This window comes from Gorilla gorilla, chromosome 17 (assembly GCF_029281585.2).
Source record: "Gorilla gorilla gorilla isolate KB3781 chromosome 17, NHGRI_mGorGor1-v2.1_pri, whole genome shotgun sequence".
Classification (NCBI taxonomy): Eukaryota; Metazoa; Chordata; class Mammalia; order Primates; family Hominidae; genus Gorilla; species Gorilla gorilla.
The window spans coordinates 39,446,032-39,464,419 of record NC_073241.2 but is presented as its reverse complement, the minus strand read 5'-3'; the positions used below and the strand labels follow the sequence as shown (position 1 = coordinate 39,464,419).

Below are 18,388 nucleotides of genomic sequence, written 5' to 3'. Positions count from 1 at the left end.
TTTGCAAAATCCATCCATGAGCATACCTGAAGACCACTGTCCACTATCTGACAACACGATTTTCATGTATAAAGCAGTTAAGAGTTTAACACAGCAAGAAATAGCTTTGAACAAAAATAAGAGAGAAAACATTGAAGTACCCACCTATTTATTATTAGATATACGCGACCATTGACTTTGGCATGGCTACGAGGTGGCAGACGGAAGCACAGGGATGCAGTGAGGAGACAGGTTGGAGAGAAAGAGAGGAGACTGTTAGACAGAGATGAACAAAGTGGACTCCCTTAAGCTTCCTAGCATCAAGTGTAGCCACCCTCACAGGCTTCATGCCTTGAAGAAGAGTCTAGACAGCAAGATTCAGTAGCAACATTAAATCAGACAATGTTCAGGAAAAATGCTAAAAGATAACAAGCCTCTCCCTTCTTCTCATCCCTCTCCATCTCACACACTTTATTACAAATTTGTAATGTTTAAATTTTTTAAGGTACCTTTTTTTTTTTTTTTTGCAGAGTCTTGCTCTGTCACCCAGGCTGGAGTGCAGTGACGTATCTTAGCTCACGGCAGCCTCCACCTCCTGGGTTCAAGTGATTCTCCTGCCTCAGCCTCCCAAGTGGCTGGGATTACAGGTGTATGCCATCATACCTGGCTAATTTTTGTATTTTTAGTAGAGATGGGGTTTTACTATGTTGGCTTAGTTGGTCTCAAACTCCTGACTGCAGGTGATCCACCCTCCTCAGCCTCCCAAAGTGCTGCGATTACAGGTGTGAGACACAGTGCCTGGCCTCAAGGTACATTTTATGAAATAAAATATAATTTAAAAAATTAATTTTTGCTGCTACCCCAGAATTAAAAAAAAAAAAAAAGGATCCTACTCAGTGGCCATATTCAACATGCTGTTTTCTAAGGTTTTGCTAAAACTATAGTTTAAAAAAAGTCATTTCATTTCTCTATGCATAATAATACTTTCTAAAACAAACCTGCATAAATTAAAGAGCTATAAAAGTAATGAATATGGCCGGGTGTGGTGGCTCACGCCTGTAATCCCAGCACTTTGGGAAGTCGAGGCGGGTGGATCATGAGGTCAAGAGTTCGATACCAGCCTGGCCAATATGGTGAAACCCCCATCTCTATTAAAAATAGAAAAATTAGCCAGGCATGGTGGCACATGCCTGTAGTCCCAGCTACTTGGGAGCCTGAGGCAGAAGAATCACTTGAACCCAGGAGGCGGAGGTTGCAGTGAGCCGAGATGGCACCACTGCACTCTAGCTTGGGCAACAGAGCGAGACTCCGTTTCAAATAAAAAAAAAAAAGTAATGAATATTTAAATAGTCCTTTGTAAATCATTGCTAATTATATATTATATAATAAACAACGTTATACGTTATAATTCTTATAATATGAACTTCTATCAATATATAGGTGAAATAATATTCCTGAGATTGCCTACTTAGAAATAATAATTTCTTCCTATATTATTACATTTTCATAATGCTAACTTTGTAAATTCTGTAAGCCTAAACATAATAAATTCTGCAAGTCTAAACATAATAAATTCTGCTTCATACACAAGTAACATGTGCCTACATTACATCTGTGTGCATAAGCACATATACACCAACAAGTGACACAACAGGAAAAGAAGAGTTGCATATCTCCAGAGACAACAGTGTGGAAATCAGCTTAACGAGCGAATCGGTTATTCCTGATCTGTGGGCCATTTCTTGTAAAGCATCTGTTTAGGAGGCGGGAGCAGAGAAAGCAAAGCCTGACAGTCAATCCTAACTCTCAAAATATTCCTTTTTCTTCATCATTTTGATTTTAATGTAGCCATTGTATTAGGACTCCAAGGACAAAAAATACTGTGAGGTGAAAATTATGAGCAAGGAAAATACTCCCATGAGAAAGAGTTGCTAAAAAAATATATATATATTTAAACTTTGAACATTATATATATTATATATTAAGCTTTGAACATTTTATATATTATATGTAATATGTTATAATTATATATTATATATTAATATATATCAACGTATATCATATTATATATGATATAATTATATATATCATATTATATATGATTATATATTATATGATATATTATGTTATTATATATAAACAATTATATATTATAATTATAATTATATATAAATAATTATATAATATATTATATTAAATAATATATATTATATTAAATATATTCTTATATTATATATTATATTATATAATATATATTATAAAATTTTCATAGAACGAAAAATGAAATCCTATGTCCTTAAACTCTTCAGAGAACTGGCATTACACACTCTTTCCTCACCCTTTACATTTACTTGGAATATTCACCGTTAAGGGAGTGCTTAGGGCTAAGCCACAGCTGCAAGGAAGGCAAGTCAGGACTCATATGGGTACAGATCATTTAGATCTTTCTTCTCTGCCATGGGGTGCAGGGTAAGGGCTGTGAAGCGGCAGCTGAGGAAACACAGAACCTACATCTTGACGTGGGCTGCAGTCTTTCCCCAGAACCTGCATAGGCTAAACACTGCTATACACACTTAAAGGAAATTCTGTGGGACCTTAATTCAGTTTTCACATACGCTAGGTCCAAACCTTGGGAGTCTCTAGGCTGGTGAGCCGAATTGTCTTCTGCAAAACTGTGGTCCTGCATGTTTCTACTTTTCTGGATAAATGGTGAATTACATCTCTGTTTGATTGCGTGACAGAAGACTCAGACACATCCACATTAAGAAAAATGGCAAGAAAAAGGCTCCTGCATGCTGGAGGCACTTTTAGTGAGAAAAAAAAATGAATATGCAAGAGAAGAAATGGCATTTGGAAGAAAAAAAAAGATTTTTTTAAAAAAAGATTTCATTAGCAATGCTTAATAATTACAACTCCTTCACAAACATACAAATTGGCTCTGCTAACTAAAATACTTTGTAATTATTGAATAGGGCCCTTGAAAAGAATGGTGAGGGCTTATAGTAAATTTAAACATGTTACATGGTCAGAATTAAATATCAAATACTAGTTTTACCCACACAGATCACAAGCAATGTCAAAATAATGATTTAAAAAATCCTTTTTCTGATTATTGACAATTCTCACTTTTACGTGCAGGCATTCTCTTTGTAAACTTTTAAACTTGGGGTGATTTTCCCTCCCATCAAGTTTGTCTATGACTGATATCTTCTAGGGTTCCCCAAACTTCTAATAACTACTTTATTTTTCCTAATGCTTGATCATCACTGAAGGTAGCAGGAGTACAGATATGGAGACAGTAAGCCACCAACCCCATCCATGCCCTCCTCCCTGCTGGGGCCCTGGGAGCAGAGAGGTTTTAGCAGAGCCTGATTTTCCTGGTGGCTAGATAGCAAAACAAGTCATGACTGATTGACACCTCTTGGTTCCATGGGTTACGAGTCATCTGAAGTATCAGAATGATAGGCGAAACACAACACAATAAGGAAAGTGAATCTGCTGGTCATAAACAAGGATTATAAAATGTTTCTCATCATTAAATAAATGTTTTGGGTCTATCCATAACTCTTGTTCCTACACAGCAGAACGCTGGAAATTTGGCATTTTACAAAATGCATGTAATGAACTCCTACTTCATCTTCTATTGATATCTTCATTTTTTCCCTTAAAGTCAAATAATTAAGGAGAATTTTCATCCGTGGCCTCTGTGCTCCTCTCAATACAGCCCTTTGCTCCCTTAGCTGCTTAACAAGTATTTTTCCAGTATCTGAATCATAGGCTAAACATGAGGCAGAAAGGAAAACCATTGTCAGCGTTCACTAAAAGAATGCTTGTGATCTCCCCGTGATGGAACACAGTGAAGGATTTGTGATAACCCATTGTGGTTTGAATAAATATGGGCAGGAAAAGTAATATCCCATCCGTTATTTGCAAACAATGTATATTTATTAATGAGGATAAAACAACCGTAAGCTGCTAAAAGAAGATATTGTCATCATGTTGTCTTCTTAAATATGATTGTAGTTACTAGTCAGTTGCAGATTCTGTTTTTTTTAGCCAAAGTTCTTTATTTCCAAAGTGGAAGGGAAAACTGCCCATCATCTTTTGCTATGCTCTCACAAGACTTCTGTACTTGTGGTCGGCATAATGGAAAAACCCTCTGAATTAGCCAAATTCCCTAAATGTTCTAAAAACATATAACCAGCCTAGACACAAATACGCATATCAACTCTAAAATATTTAAGTCTCCACAGCTACTCTGAATATCTCACAAGACGATCAAGATCACTTTACATTAACCAGTCTTAAGTCACTACCCATTGTTTCAGAACGTGTCACAGAATCTTCCACATGTTTTCCTCTTTTTCTCACAAGCTGATACTCATGGAAAATTCCAGGCTGAAACTTTTAGATTACTGGCTTCTCGCAAGGTGGCCAACCTAAGGTAGGGTTAAGGTCTGTGTTTCTTCCAGTGGCTCACCTGTAGATGGTGTTGTCTTCTTTGCTGGGAATGGACTTGAGGTCTGTGAGTTCAAGGAACCGGTCATGGAAATAGTGCAGGTGTAAAATGCACACCAGCAGAAAGGAGGTTGGGATGAATATGCGAGTGAATAGTTCAGCCACAGTAAACTGCTTTAAGCCAAGATCCTCGAGCCTGCAAAACAAAACAAAATAAAAAGCAGGAACCTCTCTTACGCAATGAAGTCACAGACTCTTTGTGATAAACTACATCACAGTCTTACACTCCTGTCAGGTCTATCGTTTATTGCATCCCTCTCTCCCATGTGGTCCAATATGGCTTTCGTTTCCACCAAGCCAGCTAACCTACTTTAACAATGGTCAATAACAAACCTTGACATTCCCAAATTCCAGGGCTATTTCTCTAGCTTTATTTAATTAAACCTCTGGTCCTCCTTGAAGCAAGTGTGGTCTTGACACCATCACACTCTCTTTGTTTTCTTGTTCCTCCATGATCTCCTCCTTTTCTATTGGACCTCTAGAGGCTGAAGTATCCCCAGGACTCTGTTTTGATCTCTCTTCCAGCTGTGCTTTCCCCCTAGGGAAATCCTCTTCTGTGGATTTACACATCATCCTTACACCAAGGACTCAAAGTGCATCTAAGCGCAGGCTCCTCCTGTAAGATTCTCGTGCCCAAATTGCTACTGGAAATTGGTTGTTTCACAGTTATTTTATATTAGTGTTTCCAAAACAGTATTCTTGATTTTCCTATTTTTCTTGGCAAAGCTATCCTCCACATCCCTCTCCCCACTCTAGTATCCCTGAACCAATAATGGTACAACTGTCTACCCTGCGCAAACTGAGAAGTCAGACGCCTCCTATGTTCTTTTCTTTCATATCTCATTCATCCACATTTCCTTCAGCATCCTAAAGCACCTCTTGAATTGCCCACTCCTGTTATCCGTCTCTGCCTCCACTGAATCTAGGGGAAGCTGCCATCATTTCTCACAGGACCGCTGCTGCTGCCTACTAACTAGTCTCCTTGTTTCTACTCCCGCACATCGTTTTTTCTCAGCTAGTCAAGGGATCTTTAAAGATTGGAAAATTCCACCAAGAATAAAATACAAATAATGCTACCTACAAGCCATGCACATCCCAGCTGCCTGCCTGAATTCTCCCCACTCTTCGCTGTCCACTCACTCCCCGTCTTCAGTTCCTCTTATGAACTGTGCCAAACTCTGACTTGCCTCAGGACCTTTGCATGTGCTGTTCCCTCTGCCTGAAATGTCCTTCCACACCCCAGACTCCAACTCACACACTTTTCCTAAGGCAAGCTTCTTCTAATGCTTCAACTGTAGTTTAAACCAGCTCCTCAGCAAAGCCCGTGCCAGTCACTCATTTATAGTTCCCCCTTACTCACTGCCTCAGCCTGTTGTCTGTTTCCTTCACAGACCTGTCACAAAGTGTAATAGACTTATTTTACACTAAATAGTTTTGTTTGTCTCCTCTGCTAGAATATAAGATCTACAGGGCTTAGATTTTGTCTGTCTTGTTCCCTGTCATATTCCAGGCACAAAACAGCATCAGCACATGGACAGCATTTAATAAATGCTTATTGTATAGACACTTCAGCTGTGTTGGTGTAGTTACACAGTCATCTTTCCCTTCTAAGGGACAGAGACTTCTAAGGGACTTCCCTTCTCAGCCACATCAATATATTCAGCTCAAAACCCAATGCTGGCTGGATTTCCAAACTAATTTCAGAAGTTTACAGAAGCAAATTAGAAAAGGATAGAGCACTATCTCCCACATGCACAGGAACCACCGTCTCATCATCACAAGTCTATGAGCACTTGGAGAAATTTATTTCTTTTTGGCGCTAAATACTCCTTAGAATCTAAGCACCCAGCAACATAAATGAGCAAAGTCTGCTACTTTATAAGTGCATCAACTTACTTATGAACTGAAGAACTGAGCTCCAATGTGGAGGGCAGAAAGCACGACTAAGTGTTAGGTGTGTTTCACATGAAACTAACATTAGAAAATGTCATTTCATTAAAATTCTGAAAATTCATGGAGTGCCTAGTATGTTCTAAGCTAAGGGCTAAGTAAAGACAACACAAAAATGACTCAGCTTTAATTTCTATTATTGAGGAACTTATAGACATTGATGACATAATGCTTTACTAAAATCTTCCTTAAAGATGCTTTGAACAATATGCATTCAAGTCTTCATCTTGTTCATCATTTTCAACTCAAAATTACTTACTTTTCTTTTTTCAATCCAGTCATATTTTGCCACAGGCCTGGGAAGTTCTCAAACTGATATGTGTATATAAAGATAAGCACCAGCATAGTATAAATAACCACTGACATCCAAAAATATTTTAGAATTTTCCTCCACCATTCATAGTGCACCTGCAAATCAGACATTGAAAAAAAAATGAGAAACAAATCACTTTTAGGAAAACTCACAAAAATATTTGGTTTAATTCAAGTAAGACAAGTGATACATTTACAAATGTCTGAAAATAAAGTCTATTTCATTTCTAGTTTTTAATGTTCCGTGTCTATCACAGTGGAGTGGTCCTGGGTTAGAACCTCAGTTCTATAAATGGTTGCTAACTGTGTGGGGAAGAGGCTGAACCTTCCATAAGTGCCTATTTTGCAGGGTTGCTACGAGGATGAAATAGATATTGTTTATGGGTTCCTGCAAGCTATCTGGCCCATAGGGGGCGCTCAAGGAACAGTAGGGTAGGTGCTGCTGTCATTGTGGTTATCATTGCTCAGAGAAAACCACATCCATTTTGAAATTGAAAGCAATATTGTATGAATGAAAATGTGAACCAACCACAGAAAAAAGACATCTCGTTTTACCGTAAGCTGTGGATATTCATTAGAGAACATCCATCCTGAATTTTTAACAGTATTCAAAAGTTCACCGATTTCTTTTGAGATTTTTTTATCTTAACATATGATATACTCTTGTTTATTGTAGTTCCTTTATTTGTTTTGTTGGCTACCTGCAAGATATTTTACTCTTTCATGTGTTTCTATTATTGGGTTCTCTTTTATCATCAGTTAAAAGTGAGTCTGTGGAGAACTAACTCATTTTAATGTATCTCATATATTAACTTATTTTAATGAACGAAATTCTTTTAATTAATGAAATATGAAAGCAGTCAATGCACTATACATATATATATGTACACAAAGAGCAGGTACATGCCACACATATATCTTTTTCTGACCCTGAAGCCTGAAATGCAAAAGTATACCTAGGAATACTCTACGACTTCAGATTATCTAGCTTTTAAATTACTATTTTAAAATATAATTCAGTTTTTACAGGCCAGGTGCGGTGGCTCATGCCTGTAATCCCAGAACTCTGGAAGGCCGAGGAGGGCGGATCACTTGAAGCCAGGAGTTTGAAACCAGCCTGGCCAACATGGTGAAACACTGTCTCTACTAAAAATACAAACATTAGCTGGAGGTGTTGGCGCACACTTGGAATCCCAGCTACTTGGGAGGCTAAGGCATGAGAATTGCTTGAACCTGGGAGGCAGAGATTGCAGTGAGCAATGAGCAGAGATCACGCCACTGCACTCCAGCCTAAGGGACAGAGCAAGACTCTGTCTCAAAAAAAAAAAAAAAAGAAAGAAAGGAAGGAAGGAAGGAAGAAAGAAATAGAAATGTAATTCAATTTTACAGATTTTTTTTTGATCAATAATTTTTGGAAAACCTATGTATGAACTTTTTCCTGATTTTTCAACAACCTAAAATTTTTATTTTTACTTTTTTTAGAGATGGCATCTTAATCTGTTGCCCAGCTGGAATGCAATGGTACAAGCATAGCTCACTGCAGCCTTGACCTCCTGGGATCAAGTGATCCTCCTGCCTCAGTCTACCAAGAAGCTAGGACTACAGGTGTGCCACCACACCTGGCTAATTTTTTAATTTAAGAAAATGTTTTGTAGAGACAAGGTTTCAGTATTTTGCCCAGGTTGGTTTGGAACTCCTGGCCTCAAGCAGTCCTCCTCCTCCCTTGCCTCCCAAAGTGCTGAAATTACAGGCATGAGCCACTGCACCCAGCCCTGAAATTCTGAAATAGTAAACAAGTTGAAGACAGTCATTTCCCATTTTAGGATTCTTGGGATACGATGTTTGAATCTTGCCAATCACTTTATCCATGTTCATGAGATTCTAGTGATTTAAAATCTCTGCAAAGGTAGCTCATGTATATTCCTGGGAGAGATGTGAGAATTAAAATGGTCAACTGTGTACCTACCTGGTATAGGGCCACACAGAACAGGAACAGCACCATGTAGATGATTTTGTACATTACGATTTTACCCTCGAAGCTGACAAAGAAGAACATGCCTCCGCAGACGTAGATCCAGTACTTGATGAACATGGCCACCACCAGATTACCCAGGACTTTCATGATGTCCTGCTCATCTTCTTCTTCAGCTTCCTCTTGCTCTATCTTCTTTCTCTCCTGCTTCTCTTCCTTCGCTTCCTCTTCTTCCTCCTCTTTGGGCTCTGCTTCCACTTGTATATCTTGAAGTTCCTCATCTTCAAATAGAAAACTGTGCTGTTATACTTAGCTGGTTATCTGTGCAGAACCACACTTTGACCATGTGATAGGTGTAGGATGTAGAGGCATGCATTTTCTAAGTTATTGTATAATTTGGATGATTTTAGACTATTCTCATAAACTCAGCAACATTCATAACTAGATTAAAAGTTAATTTTCACAACCTTCTCAAAATATAGTTTACAAGAAAATAAATTTGGTAACACTAATTTATATACAAGATCTTTTTTCTTTCTGATATCCAGTGGTAGCTTTAAGTACTGTGAGATGTAAAAAATAAATAGGCAACAATAGCACAAATCTAAATGACTATATCAATTTCAAATTCTAATTGCTTCATGGCTCTAGACAATCCAAGTAGTACTTTACTAAATGTGGTTAATGCTAACAATCTTAACCAAAAAGTATGCTTTTAAATAACTAAACATTTAAGAGTTACAGCAAAACATAATTTAATTTAAATTAGATTGAAAGAGTAATTGTAATTTAAGTTTAAAACAATTTAATGGATCAAAATAAAAAACTTATTTTGTGTTGCTTTAAAATACATAAGACTCATCTCTGTGTTACACAGCCTTATATTTGAAGAACTTGAATAATTATTTCAAAATAATTATTGGGGTTAATTTGAATAATTTATTCAAACAACTAGTAGATTCACAGTGAGGAGAGTGAAAATCAAGTGAGGGCTCAGAGCAACAGTTGATCTCAAATTAACCATTTTTTACCAAAATTAACTGGTTAATTTAATCACTATGTTGAACAGAGACATCCAAACTCATATAGGCAAGATTTGAATCTTATAGACAGACTTTTGTTACTGAAGAACAACTCATTGTTTAGGTCCAAATAAGAAACTAACCATAAATATATGTGTGTGTGTATGGAGATATATATATGCCTGTATTCATTCTTATGGTTACTGGTTTAATCTGAAGGTGACCAGCCCAGCTTCTGTGGACATTTCTAGGCTCCTTTTCACAGACAGTGCTTCTTAACCTCACAAGTCTTCAATCCATTCCACAAATATTAAATTTACATTTATTGGCATATCTAGGGAATTAGGGAGCAAGCTGTTCTTATTTTACCTATATAGCAGGTCTAAAATTATCAAGGTGATAACATCATCATCCTCTGTTTTTACATTGCGGTATACTATTGTTAAGAAAGAAGAGAGAAGTTTTAAATGTGAAAGATGTGACTTAGCTTCTTGGTTCCAATACTCACTAGAAGTATGACCTGGGAGGAAGCATTTAATTTCTCAGAGCCTCAGTTTTTCTTTCATTGGGAATCACCTTCGTGAGGATCAAATGGCACTTTTTTTTTTTTTTTTTTGTGAGGGAGACTCGCTCTGTCGCCCAGGCTGGAGTGCAGCGGTGAGGTCTCGGTTCACTGCGAGCTCCGCCTCCCAGGTTCACAGCGTTCTCTTGCCTCAGCCTCCTGAGTAGCTGGGACTACAGGCGCCCACTACTACGCCCGGCTAGTTTTTTGTATTTTTTAGTAAAGGCGGGTTTTCACCGTGTTAGCCAGATGGTCTCAATGTCCTGACCTCGTGATCCGCCCACCTCGGCCTCCCAAAGTGCTGGGATTACAGGCGTGAGCCACCGCGCCCGGCCCAAATGGCACATTTTTAGCACTCCTTTGCAACTCTCACGTGTACCTCAAAAGTTACACGCTGTAATAACGTTACTTATTGCTCCAAGTTTACATTCCAGTTTCATTTATTCTGAAGCTGTCTGATGTATTTTGGGGCTCTTTCTCTGTAATTTTGCTGAGCATCAAACTCTCCAGCCACACATATACACTAATTTACCTTTTTCTTCATTTTCCTGACTGCCAATTTTGACTTCCGATAAAAGAGCTTCCTTTTCTTGCAGAGCTTTTTGCTCTGTGAGGTGCTGCCTCAGCAGTAGCCAAAAAGTAATGGTGAAAAGGATCTGAAAGTAGAGAAGCAGCAAAACAAGAATTAAGCAACCATTTGGAATGTAAAAACATTCAACAAATGTAACATTTTCTCCGCATTCCAGTGGGAGCACAATAAATAAACCTTTTTATTGGAGACAGAGTCAGGTCACCTGCTTGACTTCAGCTGAGATTCACTGCTTTTAAGTCCCTTTTCCGAGGATGCTCCCATGTTTGTGTTGGGTGCCAGAAGCACCACGCAAGTCCTGAGGAAGATGAACCCAACCTTTCTAACAACTTCCACCTGGGCAGGAAATCAGCTGCAACAGGTGGTCTTCCTTGAGGTGCTGGTCCTTGGTTGATTCCCTCCGGACTGTGACGTCATTACAATTGTAAAAGGAAGATGTACTTCTTGCATAATACTCCCTTGACTGCAATGTTCCTTATTTTGAAGAATTCCATAGATGGGAAAAGGAAAATTTCATCCCAGAAAATAGAACCCCTTATTATTAATCTTTTAAAGCTGAAGGGACACTAGTTCTAAGTGCCCATGCTTTCATAGTAACATTTTCTTAAGGACTAATAAATCAAAAACCTTTTGATTTGGGGGAACTCTATTGCTTAGGAAATACAGTACCTAACACACAGTAGGTTTATTGCTGTTGTTTTGTTTGAGAGGGAGTTTTGCTCTGGTTGTCCAGGCTTGAGTGTAATGGAATGATTTCAGCTCACTGCAACCTCTGCCTCCCGGATTCAAGTGGTTCTCCTGCCTCAGCCTCCCAAGTAGCTGGGATTACAGGCATACACCACCACACCCGGCTAGTTTTTGTGTTCTTTTAGTAGAGACGGGGTTTCACCATGTTAGCCAGGCTGGTCTCGAACTCCTGACATCAGGTGATCCGCCTGCCTTGGCCTCCCAAAATGCTGGGATTACAGGCTTAAGCCACCATGCCTGGTCACACACAGTAGGTTTTTAAAAATAGCTTTATTGATATATAATTCACATACCATACAATTCACCCATTTAAATTGTCTGATTCAGTGGTTTTTAGTATATTCACAGAGTTGTGCAACCATCACTGCAATCCATTTTGCAACATTTTCATCAACCCTGTGTAAGAAGCCCCACGACAGTTGCTTCCTTTTCTCCCTATCTCAGCCCTAGCCAACCACGAATTTACTTTTTGTCTCTATAGATTTGCCTAATCCTATCTCAGCCCTAGCCAACCACGAATTTACTCTTTGTCTCTATAGATTTGCCTAATCTGGAAATTTTATATGAATGAAATTATATAATATGTAGCCTTTCATAAATGGATTGTTTTTACTTAGCATAATGTTTTCTAGGTTGATCCACAGGTAGCATGCACAGTTCTTTATCCCTTTTAAATACCCAATAATACTCCATTGTACAGCCATGCAACATTTTATCCTTTCATTAGTTAATAGGCATTTGGATCATTTCTATATTTTAGCTATGATGGATAATGCTGCTATGAACATTCACATACAAGTTTTTGTGTGGACAGATGGTTTCAGTCCTCCTGGGTAAACGAACCTAGGACTGGAATTGCTGGTCTTATGGAAATTTTATGTTTAAAATTTTGAGGAACTGGCACTTTGTTTTCCAAAGTTGCTGCACCATTTTACATTCCCACCAGCAGTGTGTGACCATTTCAACTTCTCCATGTCCTCAGTAGCAGTGATTATTATCTGCCTTTTTAAAAATTATAGCCATTCTGGCTGGGCACGATGGCTCACACCTGTAATCCCAGCACTTTGGGAGGCCGAGGCAGGTGGATCATGAGATCAGGAGATCGAGACCATCCTGGCTAACACGGTGAAATCCCGTCTCTACTAAAAAAAAAAAATACAAAAAAATTAGCTGGGCGTGGTAGTGGGCGCCTGTAGTCCCAGCTACTCGGGAGGCTGAGGCAGGAGAATGGCGTGAACCCGGGAGGCGGAGCTTGCAGTGAGCCGAGATTGCGCCACTGCACTCCAGCCTGGGTGACAGAGCGAGACTCCGTCTCAAAAAAAAAAAAAAAAATGTGTTTTACAAATGTTATTGTAATGGAAATGTTATAAGCCTGGAGATGTATTACTATCTTCTACGACAAAACCTTGCACTTTTTCTGAGTTCCCGGGTGCGTTAAAATATAAGTGCAGACCTAGGTTCCCGGAATAACTCTTTTTTTTCCACGAGTAACAAATTTATTTCCCAAATAATGTTTTCCTCCTAAAGAACTGTTAATTTTAGATTCGACAGGAGACAATTCAACTAGTGACTTGGCATGCAATTTTAGCAGTTTCATTGCTATTCGGAGTGAGACTGTGATGAATTTACACAGTCAAAAGAAAATAATTTTGATTTTTAAAAATAGAATAAGACTAAGTTACCAATTGTGTGTGAATATATGTGTGTGGGTCTGTGTTTAAGAGGAAAGAGGGAGAGAGAGTAAAAGAAAAGAGTGTTAGATGAAGGTGCCTTGTAAGTGAGAGTATAACGTGGGATTTTCAGCATGGAGCAGGGTGAGGAGAAGAAGCAGGCATAGGAGTTTGGGATGAATGAATCAATGAATGACATTCCCTTGGTCCACGAACACAGGGGTTATATTCTCACCTCTGTCACTAGAATTCACCTGTTGGATTGTGTTTCATTTACCCCAGTAGCTCTTCACCCAAAAATCTGTTACGAAGACCAAACTTTGCCCTAGTCTACTCTACCCCATTTACACCTGCTTCCCTTGGATATGGGGTGTGTGGCAACCCTTAAAGCGGGCAGTTGCTCCCAGGAAAGGTGAATTTCATGTAATGTAAATGACCATCTCCTCCAAAGACTAATTTCCAAGACCCATTCAATATATACACGTTTATTTTTACTGTCCTAAAACTAAATTATTAACACAAAGGGAATGTGTGTTTAGTCTGCCATTCTGTTAACAAAACAAACAGTAAGTTGGGAAACCTAATCTTTTGAAATAAAACTGTTAAAATGGCCCATGAAAACAAATGAGTAATGAGAAGAGTATGAACATTCTAACTCAGATAAGAACATATCATATAATCAGTAGAAGAAAAACAGCAAGTGTCATACTTCATTTTTGCTGCTAAAAATGTTCTTTAGGAAAGAATTGGAGAAAAACGTCGTGAATAATCAATACTTATCTGTGACACTAATGCACTAAGCATGTTTTATAAAATGATAATCAAAGACAGTCCTATAATCCCTTAACACATTTTACACTGTATTTTCCTATTTTCACACCTAATTTTTACTCTAGTAGGATTTACACTTAAAAACATTTATACAAGTTTTCTTTGAGTGGAAAACATGGTCATTCCTAAGTAAAAGCTAAATCATGGTGTAATATATGTTCATGTTTAAATTATAAAGGCCTCTAAGCACCACAAATTGTTTCTTACAGTCTCATGTTTGTTCATTTTTACAAAGCAGTGAATATTTGGAACCTGTTTTTATAAGGTTTCTCTTGGATACGATTGTGATGATGATTGTGGTTTTGTGTCACTGTTTTGTTTTATTGTATTCTATTCACTTACTTTGGAAGCAAGTTCTCCTGGCTCTTTCTTTTCTAAAAATCCTGGAACTTTTTTAATTTCAGGAAGTTCAAAACTCCATATATACTGTAATATCAACAATAGGTTTCCGTAAACCACCATGAAGGGAGAGCTGATCATGGCATATTTTCTTCTGTTGCGAATCATCCAAAGAGTGCATGACCAGATCAGCAGCACGAAGGTCAGCCAGCTGTGATAGGTGATGCTCCAGGCCTCCAGAGGACAGAAAAGGAAACACGACCATGGTCAATACAATGCTCAGTCCCCCCACCCTGGTAAGGTAAAAAACTATCTAAAAAGAAAAGGTCATAATATTCAAACCAGGGAGAGTAGAGAGTTGTGGTGGAGTGACGGAGACCCCAAGCCGTGGAGTGGTGGCTTGGAAGGCAGGAGATTTTAAAGCCTTAACATTGTAGCTCCATTAACACAGCAGAATGGTACCAGACAAGGGCACATTTTTAATGAAGGATTGTGTTGTTTTTACAAAAGACTTTTTTCAGTTAAGTAGCAAAATGTGTATTCAAATATTTTATTTTATTTTATTTTATTTTATTTTATTTAGCTCTATTGCTTTAAAGAAAAGACCAAACTTATCTGGCTTAGAGAGAAAAAAAAATGGTATACTCCTGTGAGTTCAGAATGAGAGATTTGCTGCAGTTTAAAGTAGCAGTTGATGTATAGAAAATGTCAAAAAGTAACCAAAGAACACAGAACTAATTTTATTTGAAGAATAGAGCTGGCAATCCCCAAATTAGCCTCTTCAATTTTGTGGTGCTTTCTTTTTCGCAGTCTCCTCTCACATGTGGCTGTGTTCCTTACTGGAAACTGAAGTTGAGCACCCACAGGTTCATCTGAGAAGCACCTGGACTGAGTGCCTGGGGAAACCGTGCCTAGATTCTGTGTCCCTTGAGTTAAAGAATATTTTTATTTTTATCATCAAATGTGTCCATAGGATCTCATTGTTGACCACAGAATTTGGAAGAGTTGTATTTTAAACAAGAATATTAGGTTTCTCAAAAATAAATCAAATTTCCTAAGAAAATTTGTTTTTGGGAAAGGGAGAGATTATAGCTTCTTTTATCTTCTATCTATGGGCCAAGGGTCTGTTTTGAAGCTGTGATGTTGCAGATGGTGAGTAGAAACACGCATAAACTGAGAGCTCACAATTGGAAGGTGCTCTAGGGAACCACAGTTGCTTGATGCTCATATTGGTAAAACATTATTGCTGCTGGCCGGGCTCGGTGGCTCATGACTGTAATCCCAGGACTTTGGGAGGCCGAGGCGGGCAGATCACGAGGCCAGGAGATCGAGACCATCCTGGCTAACACGGTGAAACCCTGTCTCTACTAAAAATACAAAAAAAAAAATTAGCCGGGCGTGGTGGCGGGCGCCTGTAGTCCCAGCTACTCGGGAGGCTGAGGCAGGAGAATGGCGTGAACCCGAGAGGTGGAGCTTGCAGTGAGTTGAGATCGCACCACTGCATTCCAGCCTGGGCAACAGAGCGAGACTCCATCTCAAAAAAAAAAAAAAGTTATTGCAGCTAAGAAGGAATAACGTCTCACCCAAATCTAAGATAAGATGTGAATATAACTCTCACTATCTGAAACGAATAAAAGCAGCCTATGTTAACCTTGAAGACCTTCAATGTCATTTAAAAAACCAATATGTCCTCTCAAATTGGCAAAATAAGAGATAGTCTGACTTGACAAGCTAATTTGGAAGAAATGTATTAATACTTAAAAGGAGGATAAATAGAATTGAAAAGGACATAATTTTACAATCTGTAGTATAAATATCCCATGAAAAATTAACACAGCTGACCATTCTCTGCCAAGGCATTAGGGGGATCCTATACTTCTGCTAGCCCTGAGAAGATAGCAGCACTTAGAGCCAGTGGGACTGTGGTCTCCTTTCTCCAGCACCCTGGCAGCCGCCACTCATACATACCATCATATCATATATACCGTCATATCATACATACCGTCATATCATATCATACATACCATCAGATATTGTACACACCATCATATCATACATACCATCATATCATATCTTACATACCATCATATATGTACTATCACATCATATCATACATACCATCATATCTTATATACCATTATATATGTACCATCATATTATACATACCGTCATAGCATACATACCATCATATCATATTATACATATCATCATATTATACCTACCACATATCATACATACCATCATAGCTATGAGGGCACAGATGTAACTTTGTTTCATAATAAATTGGAATACGGAGACCATGGCATGAACTTTGATACTTCTTTTTTCCTCACGGCTCTTTTCTTCTTCAAATTCTTCTTTCTCTTCCTCTTCCTCCTCTCGCTTTTCTAGATGGACGAATACTTTATTTAACTATTTATGCAAACATGTGACGTTTGTATAAATGTTCCAAGCAATGCAGCACATGTATGGTTTTGGTATAGCCTTTTATTTAAGATTTCAGAAATTGTTTCCCATTCATAAAGCCCTTAGAATTCAAACAGAATCAGTAAGTTCTGCCTGGTCAGTGTAATGGGATCCAGCATGTAATAATTGAGAAAGGAAAATTTCCATGTAAGAAGATACGGAAGGAGGCTCTAAACCTGTCATCAGAGCCCCCACCTCCTGGTGTTCATGCTGTTGTGTGGGCCCTCCCCTCAAGTGTGGGTGGGACCTGTGACAGGCTTCTTCTAACACAAACAGGGCACTCTAGAGGGGATGAAGTGTCACTTTCAAGATTCTGTTTAAAAAGACTGTGGTTTTCATCTTGAGTGCTCTCTCTTATTCTCTCACCTGCTTGTCCTCAGACAAGCCAGCTACCATGCTGTAAACAGCCCTATGGGGAGCCCCAGGTGTGAGAAATGATGGCTCTGCCAGCCAGATGTCAGCAAGAGCCTGAGGCCAGCCAATAGCTTACACAGTGAGCCTGGGAGCAGATTCTCCCCGGCTCCGACAAGCCTTCAGCTGAGATAGCAGCTTGACTGCAATCTCATGAGCAGCCTTGAGCCAGAGGAACCAGCCTAGTGATGCCCAAGTTCCTGGTCCAGAGAAAGTGTGTCATACTAAGTGCTGTTCTAAGCCACTAAGTAGACTGTCCTTTCTGTCTTTCTTGTTCAAATCAAATGGGCTATGTATAGGTGGGTTACAGGAGAAAGTTTCTTAGCAGCATAAAGAGGTATAAATGACTGAAAAATCAGTGACTGTGCATACTACTCCACATGGGCTCTGCAATGAGACGATGGTGTGTCCCTGGCAGAAGCCCACTGGCTCTCATTCCTCCTGCAGTAGGACTGGATGAGCCTGCGGTTTATACAAAAAGTCCCTGGGATCATAGACAGGGGTGAAAACACCAAATCTGATGGATTTTAGAGTTACTGCCGTGCTGCTTCTCTGGTTGACACTTTTTGTGTATATAGATTTAATTTTTAAAATCTTTCCAGCTTTTGTTTCACTTTTGAAAGCCCAGTTTATGATTTCAGTATGTCTGGGTTGTCCATGTCAGCACTCAAAATTCAATTTACTTGTCCACATGAAAGTAATGGGTAAGTAGAAGGTTGTCTAGGCTGTGACCCCAACAGCTCAAACGTCAGAAGCCACAGATGCTGACTCTTGGGCCCTGTGTGTTTGCTTCTGGTGCCCATGCTCTGAAGGGCACACTGGAAAGCACTGTGTTTCCTTGAACTTTCCAGTTTAAGCCTGAGCTGCAAACTAAAACACATGCATGCAGGAAGCAGAAACAGGGAACGAACCAGTAGAGTTTGAAGCTATGCAGCTCTCAGGTGTCATCATGGGATGGGTGTGAGGGTGGGGTGGGGGTGGTGGCTGACCTTGATTTAACCTTACTGAGGAATGTCGGAT

General features: G+C 39.0%; 1 protein-coding gene across 2 annotated transcripts in view; it reads right to left on the bottom strand.

The window, feature by feature from the left end:
- The window catches only part of PIEZO2 (piezo type mechanosensitive ion channel component 2), a 479,685-nt gene that overhangs the window by 109,651 nt on the left and 351,646 nt on the right, over positions 1 to 18,388 (bottom strand). Inside the window, exons 12-18 of one of the 2 annotated variants that reach the window (XM_055368035.2) lie at positions 16,730 to 16,878; positions 14,495 to 14,725; positions 10,848 to 10,971; positions 8,726 to 9,012; positions 6,707 to 6,855; positions 4,460 to 4,633; positions 145 to 186 (exon numbers count right to left, since the gene is read on the bottom strand). In XM_055368035.2, coding sequence (XP_055224010.1) covers positions 145 to 186; positions 4,460 to 4,633; positions 6,707 to 6,855; positions 8,726 to 9,012; positions 10,848 to 10,971; positions 14,495 to 14,725; positions 16,730 to 16,878 — 1,156 coding nt within the window. The remainder of the gene's footprint in view (positions 1 to 144; positions 187 to 4,459; positions 4,634 to 6,706; positions 6,856 to 8,725; positions 9,013 to 10,847; positions 10,972 to 14,494; positions 14,726 to 16,729; positions 16,879 to 18,388) is intronic. The other variant, XM_031003780.3, reaches the window with a different exon arrangement.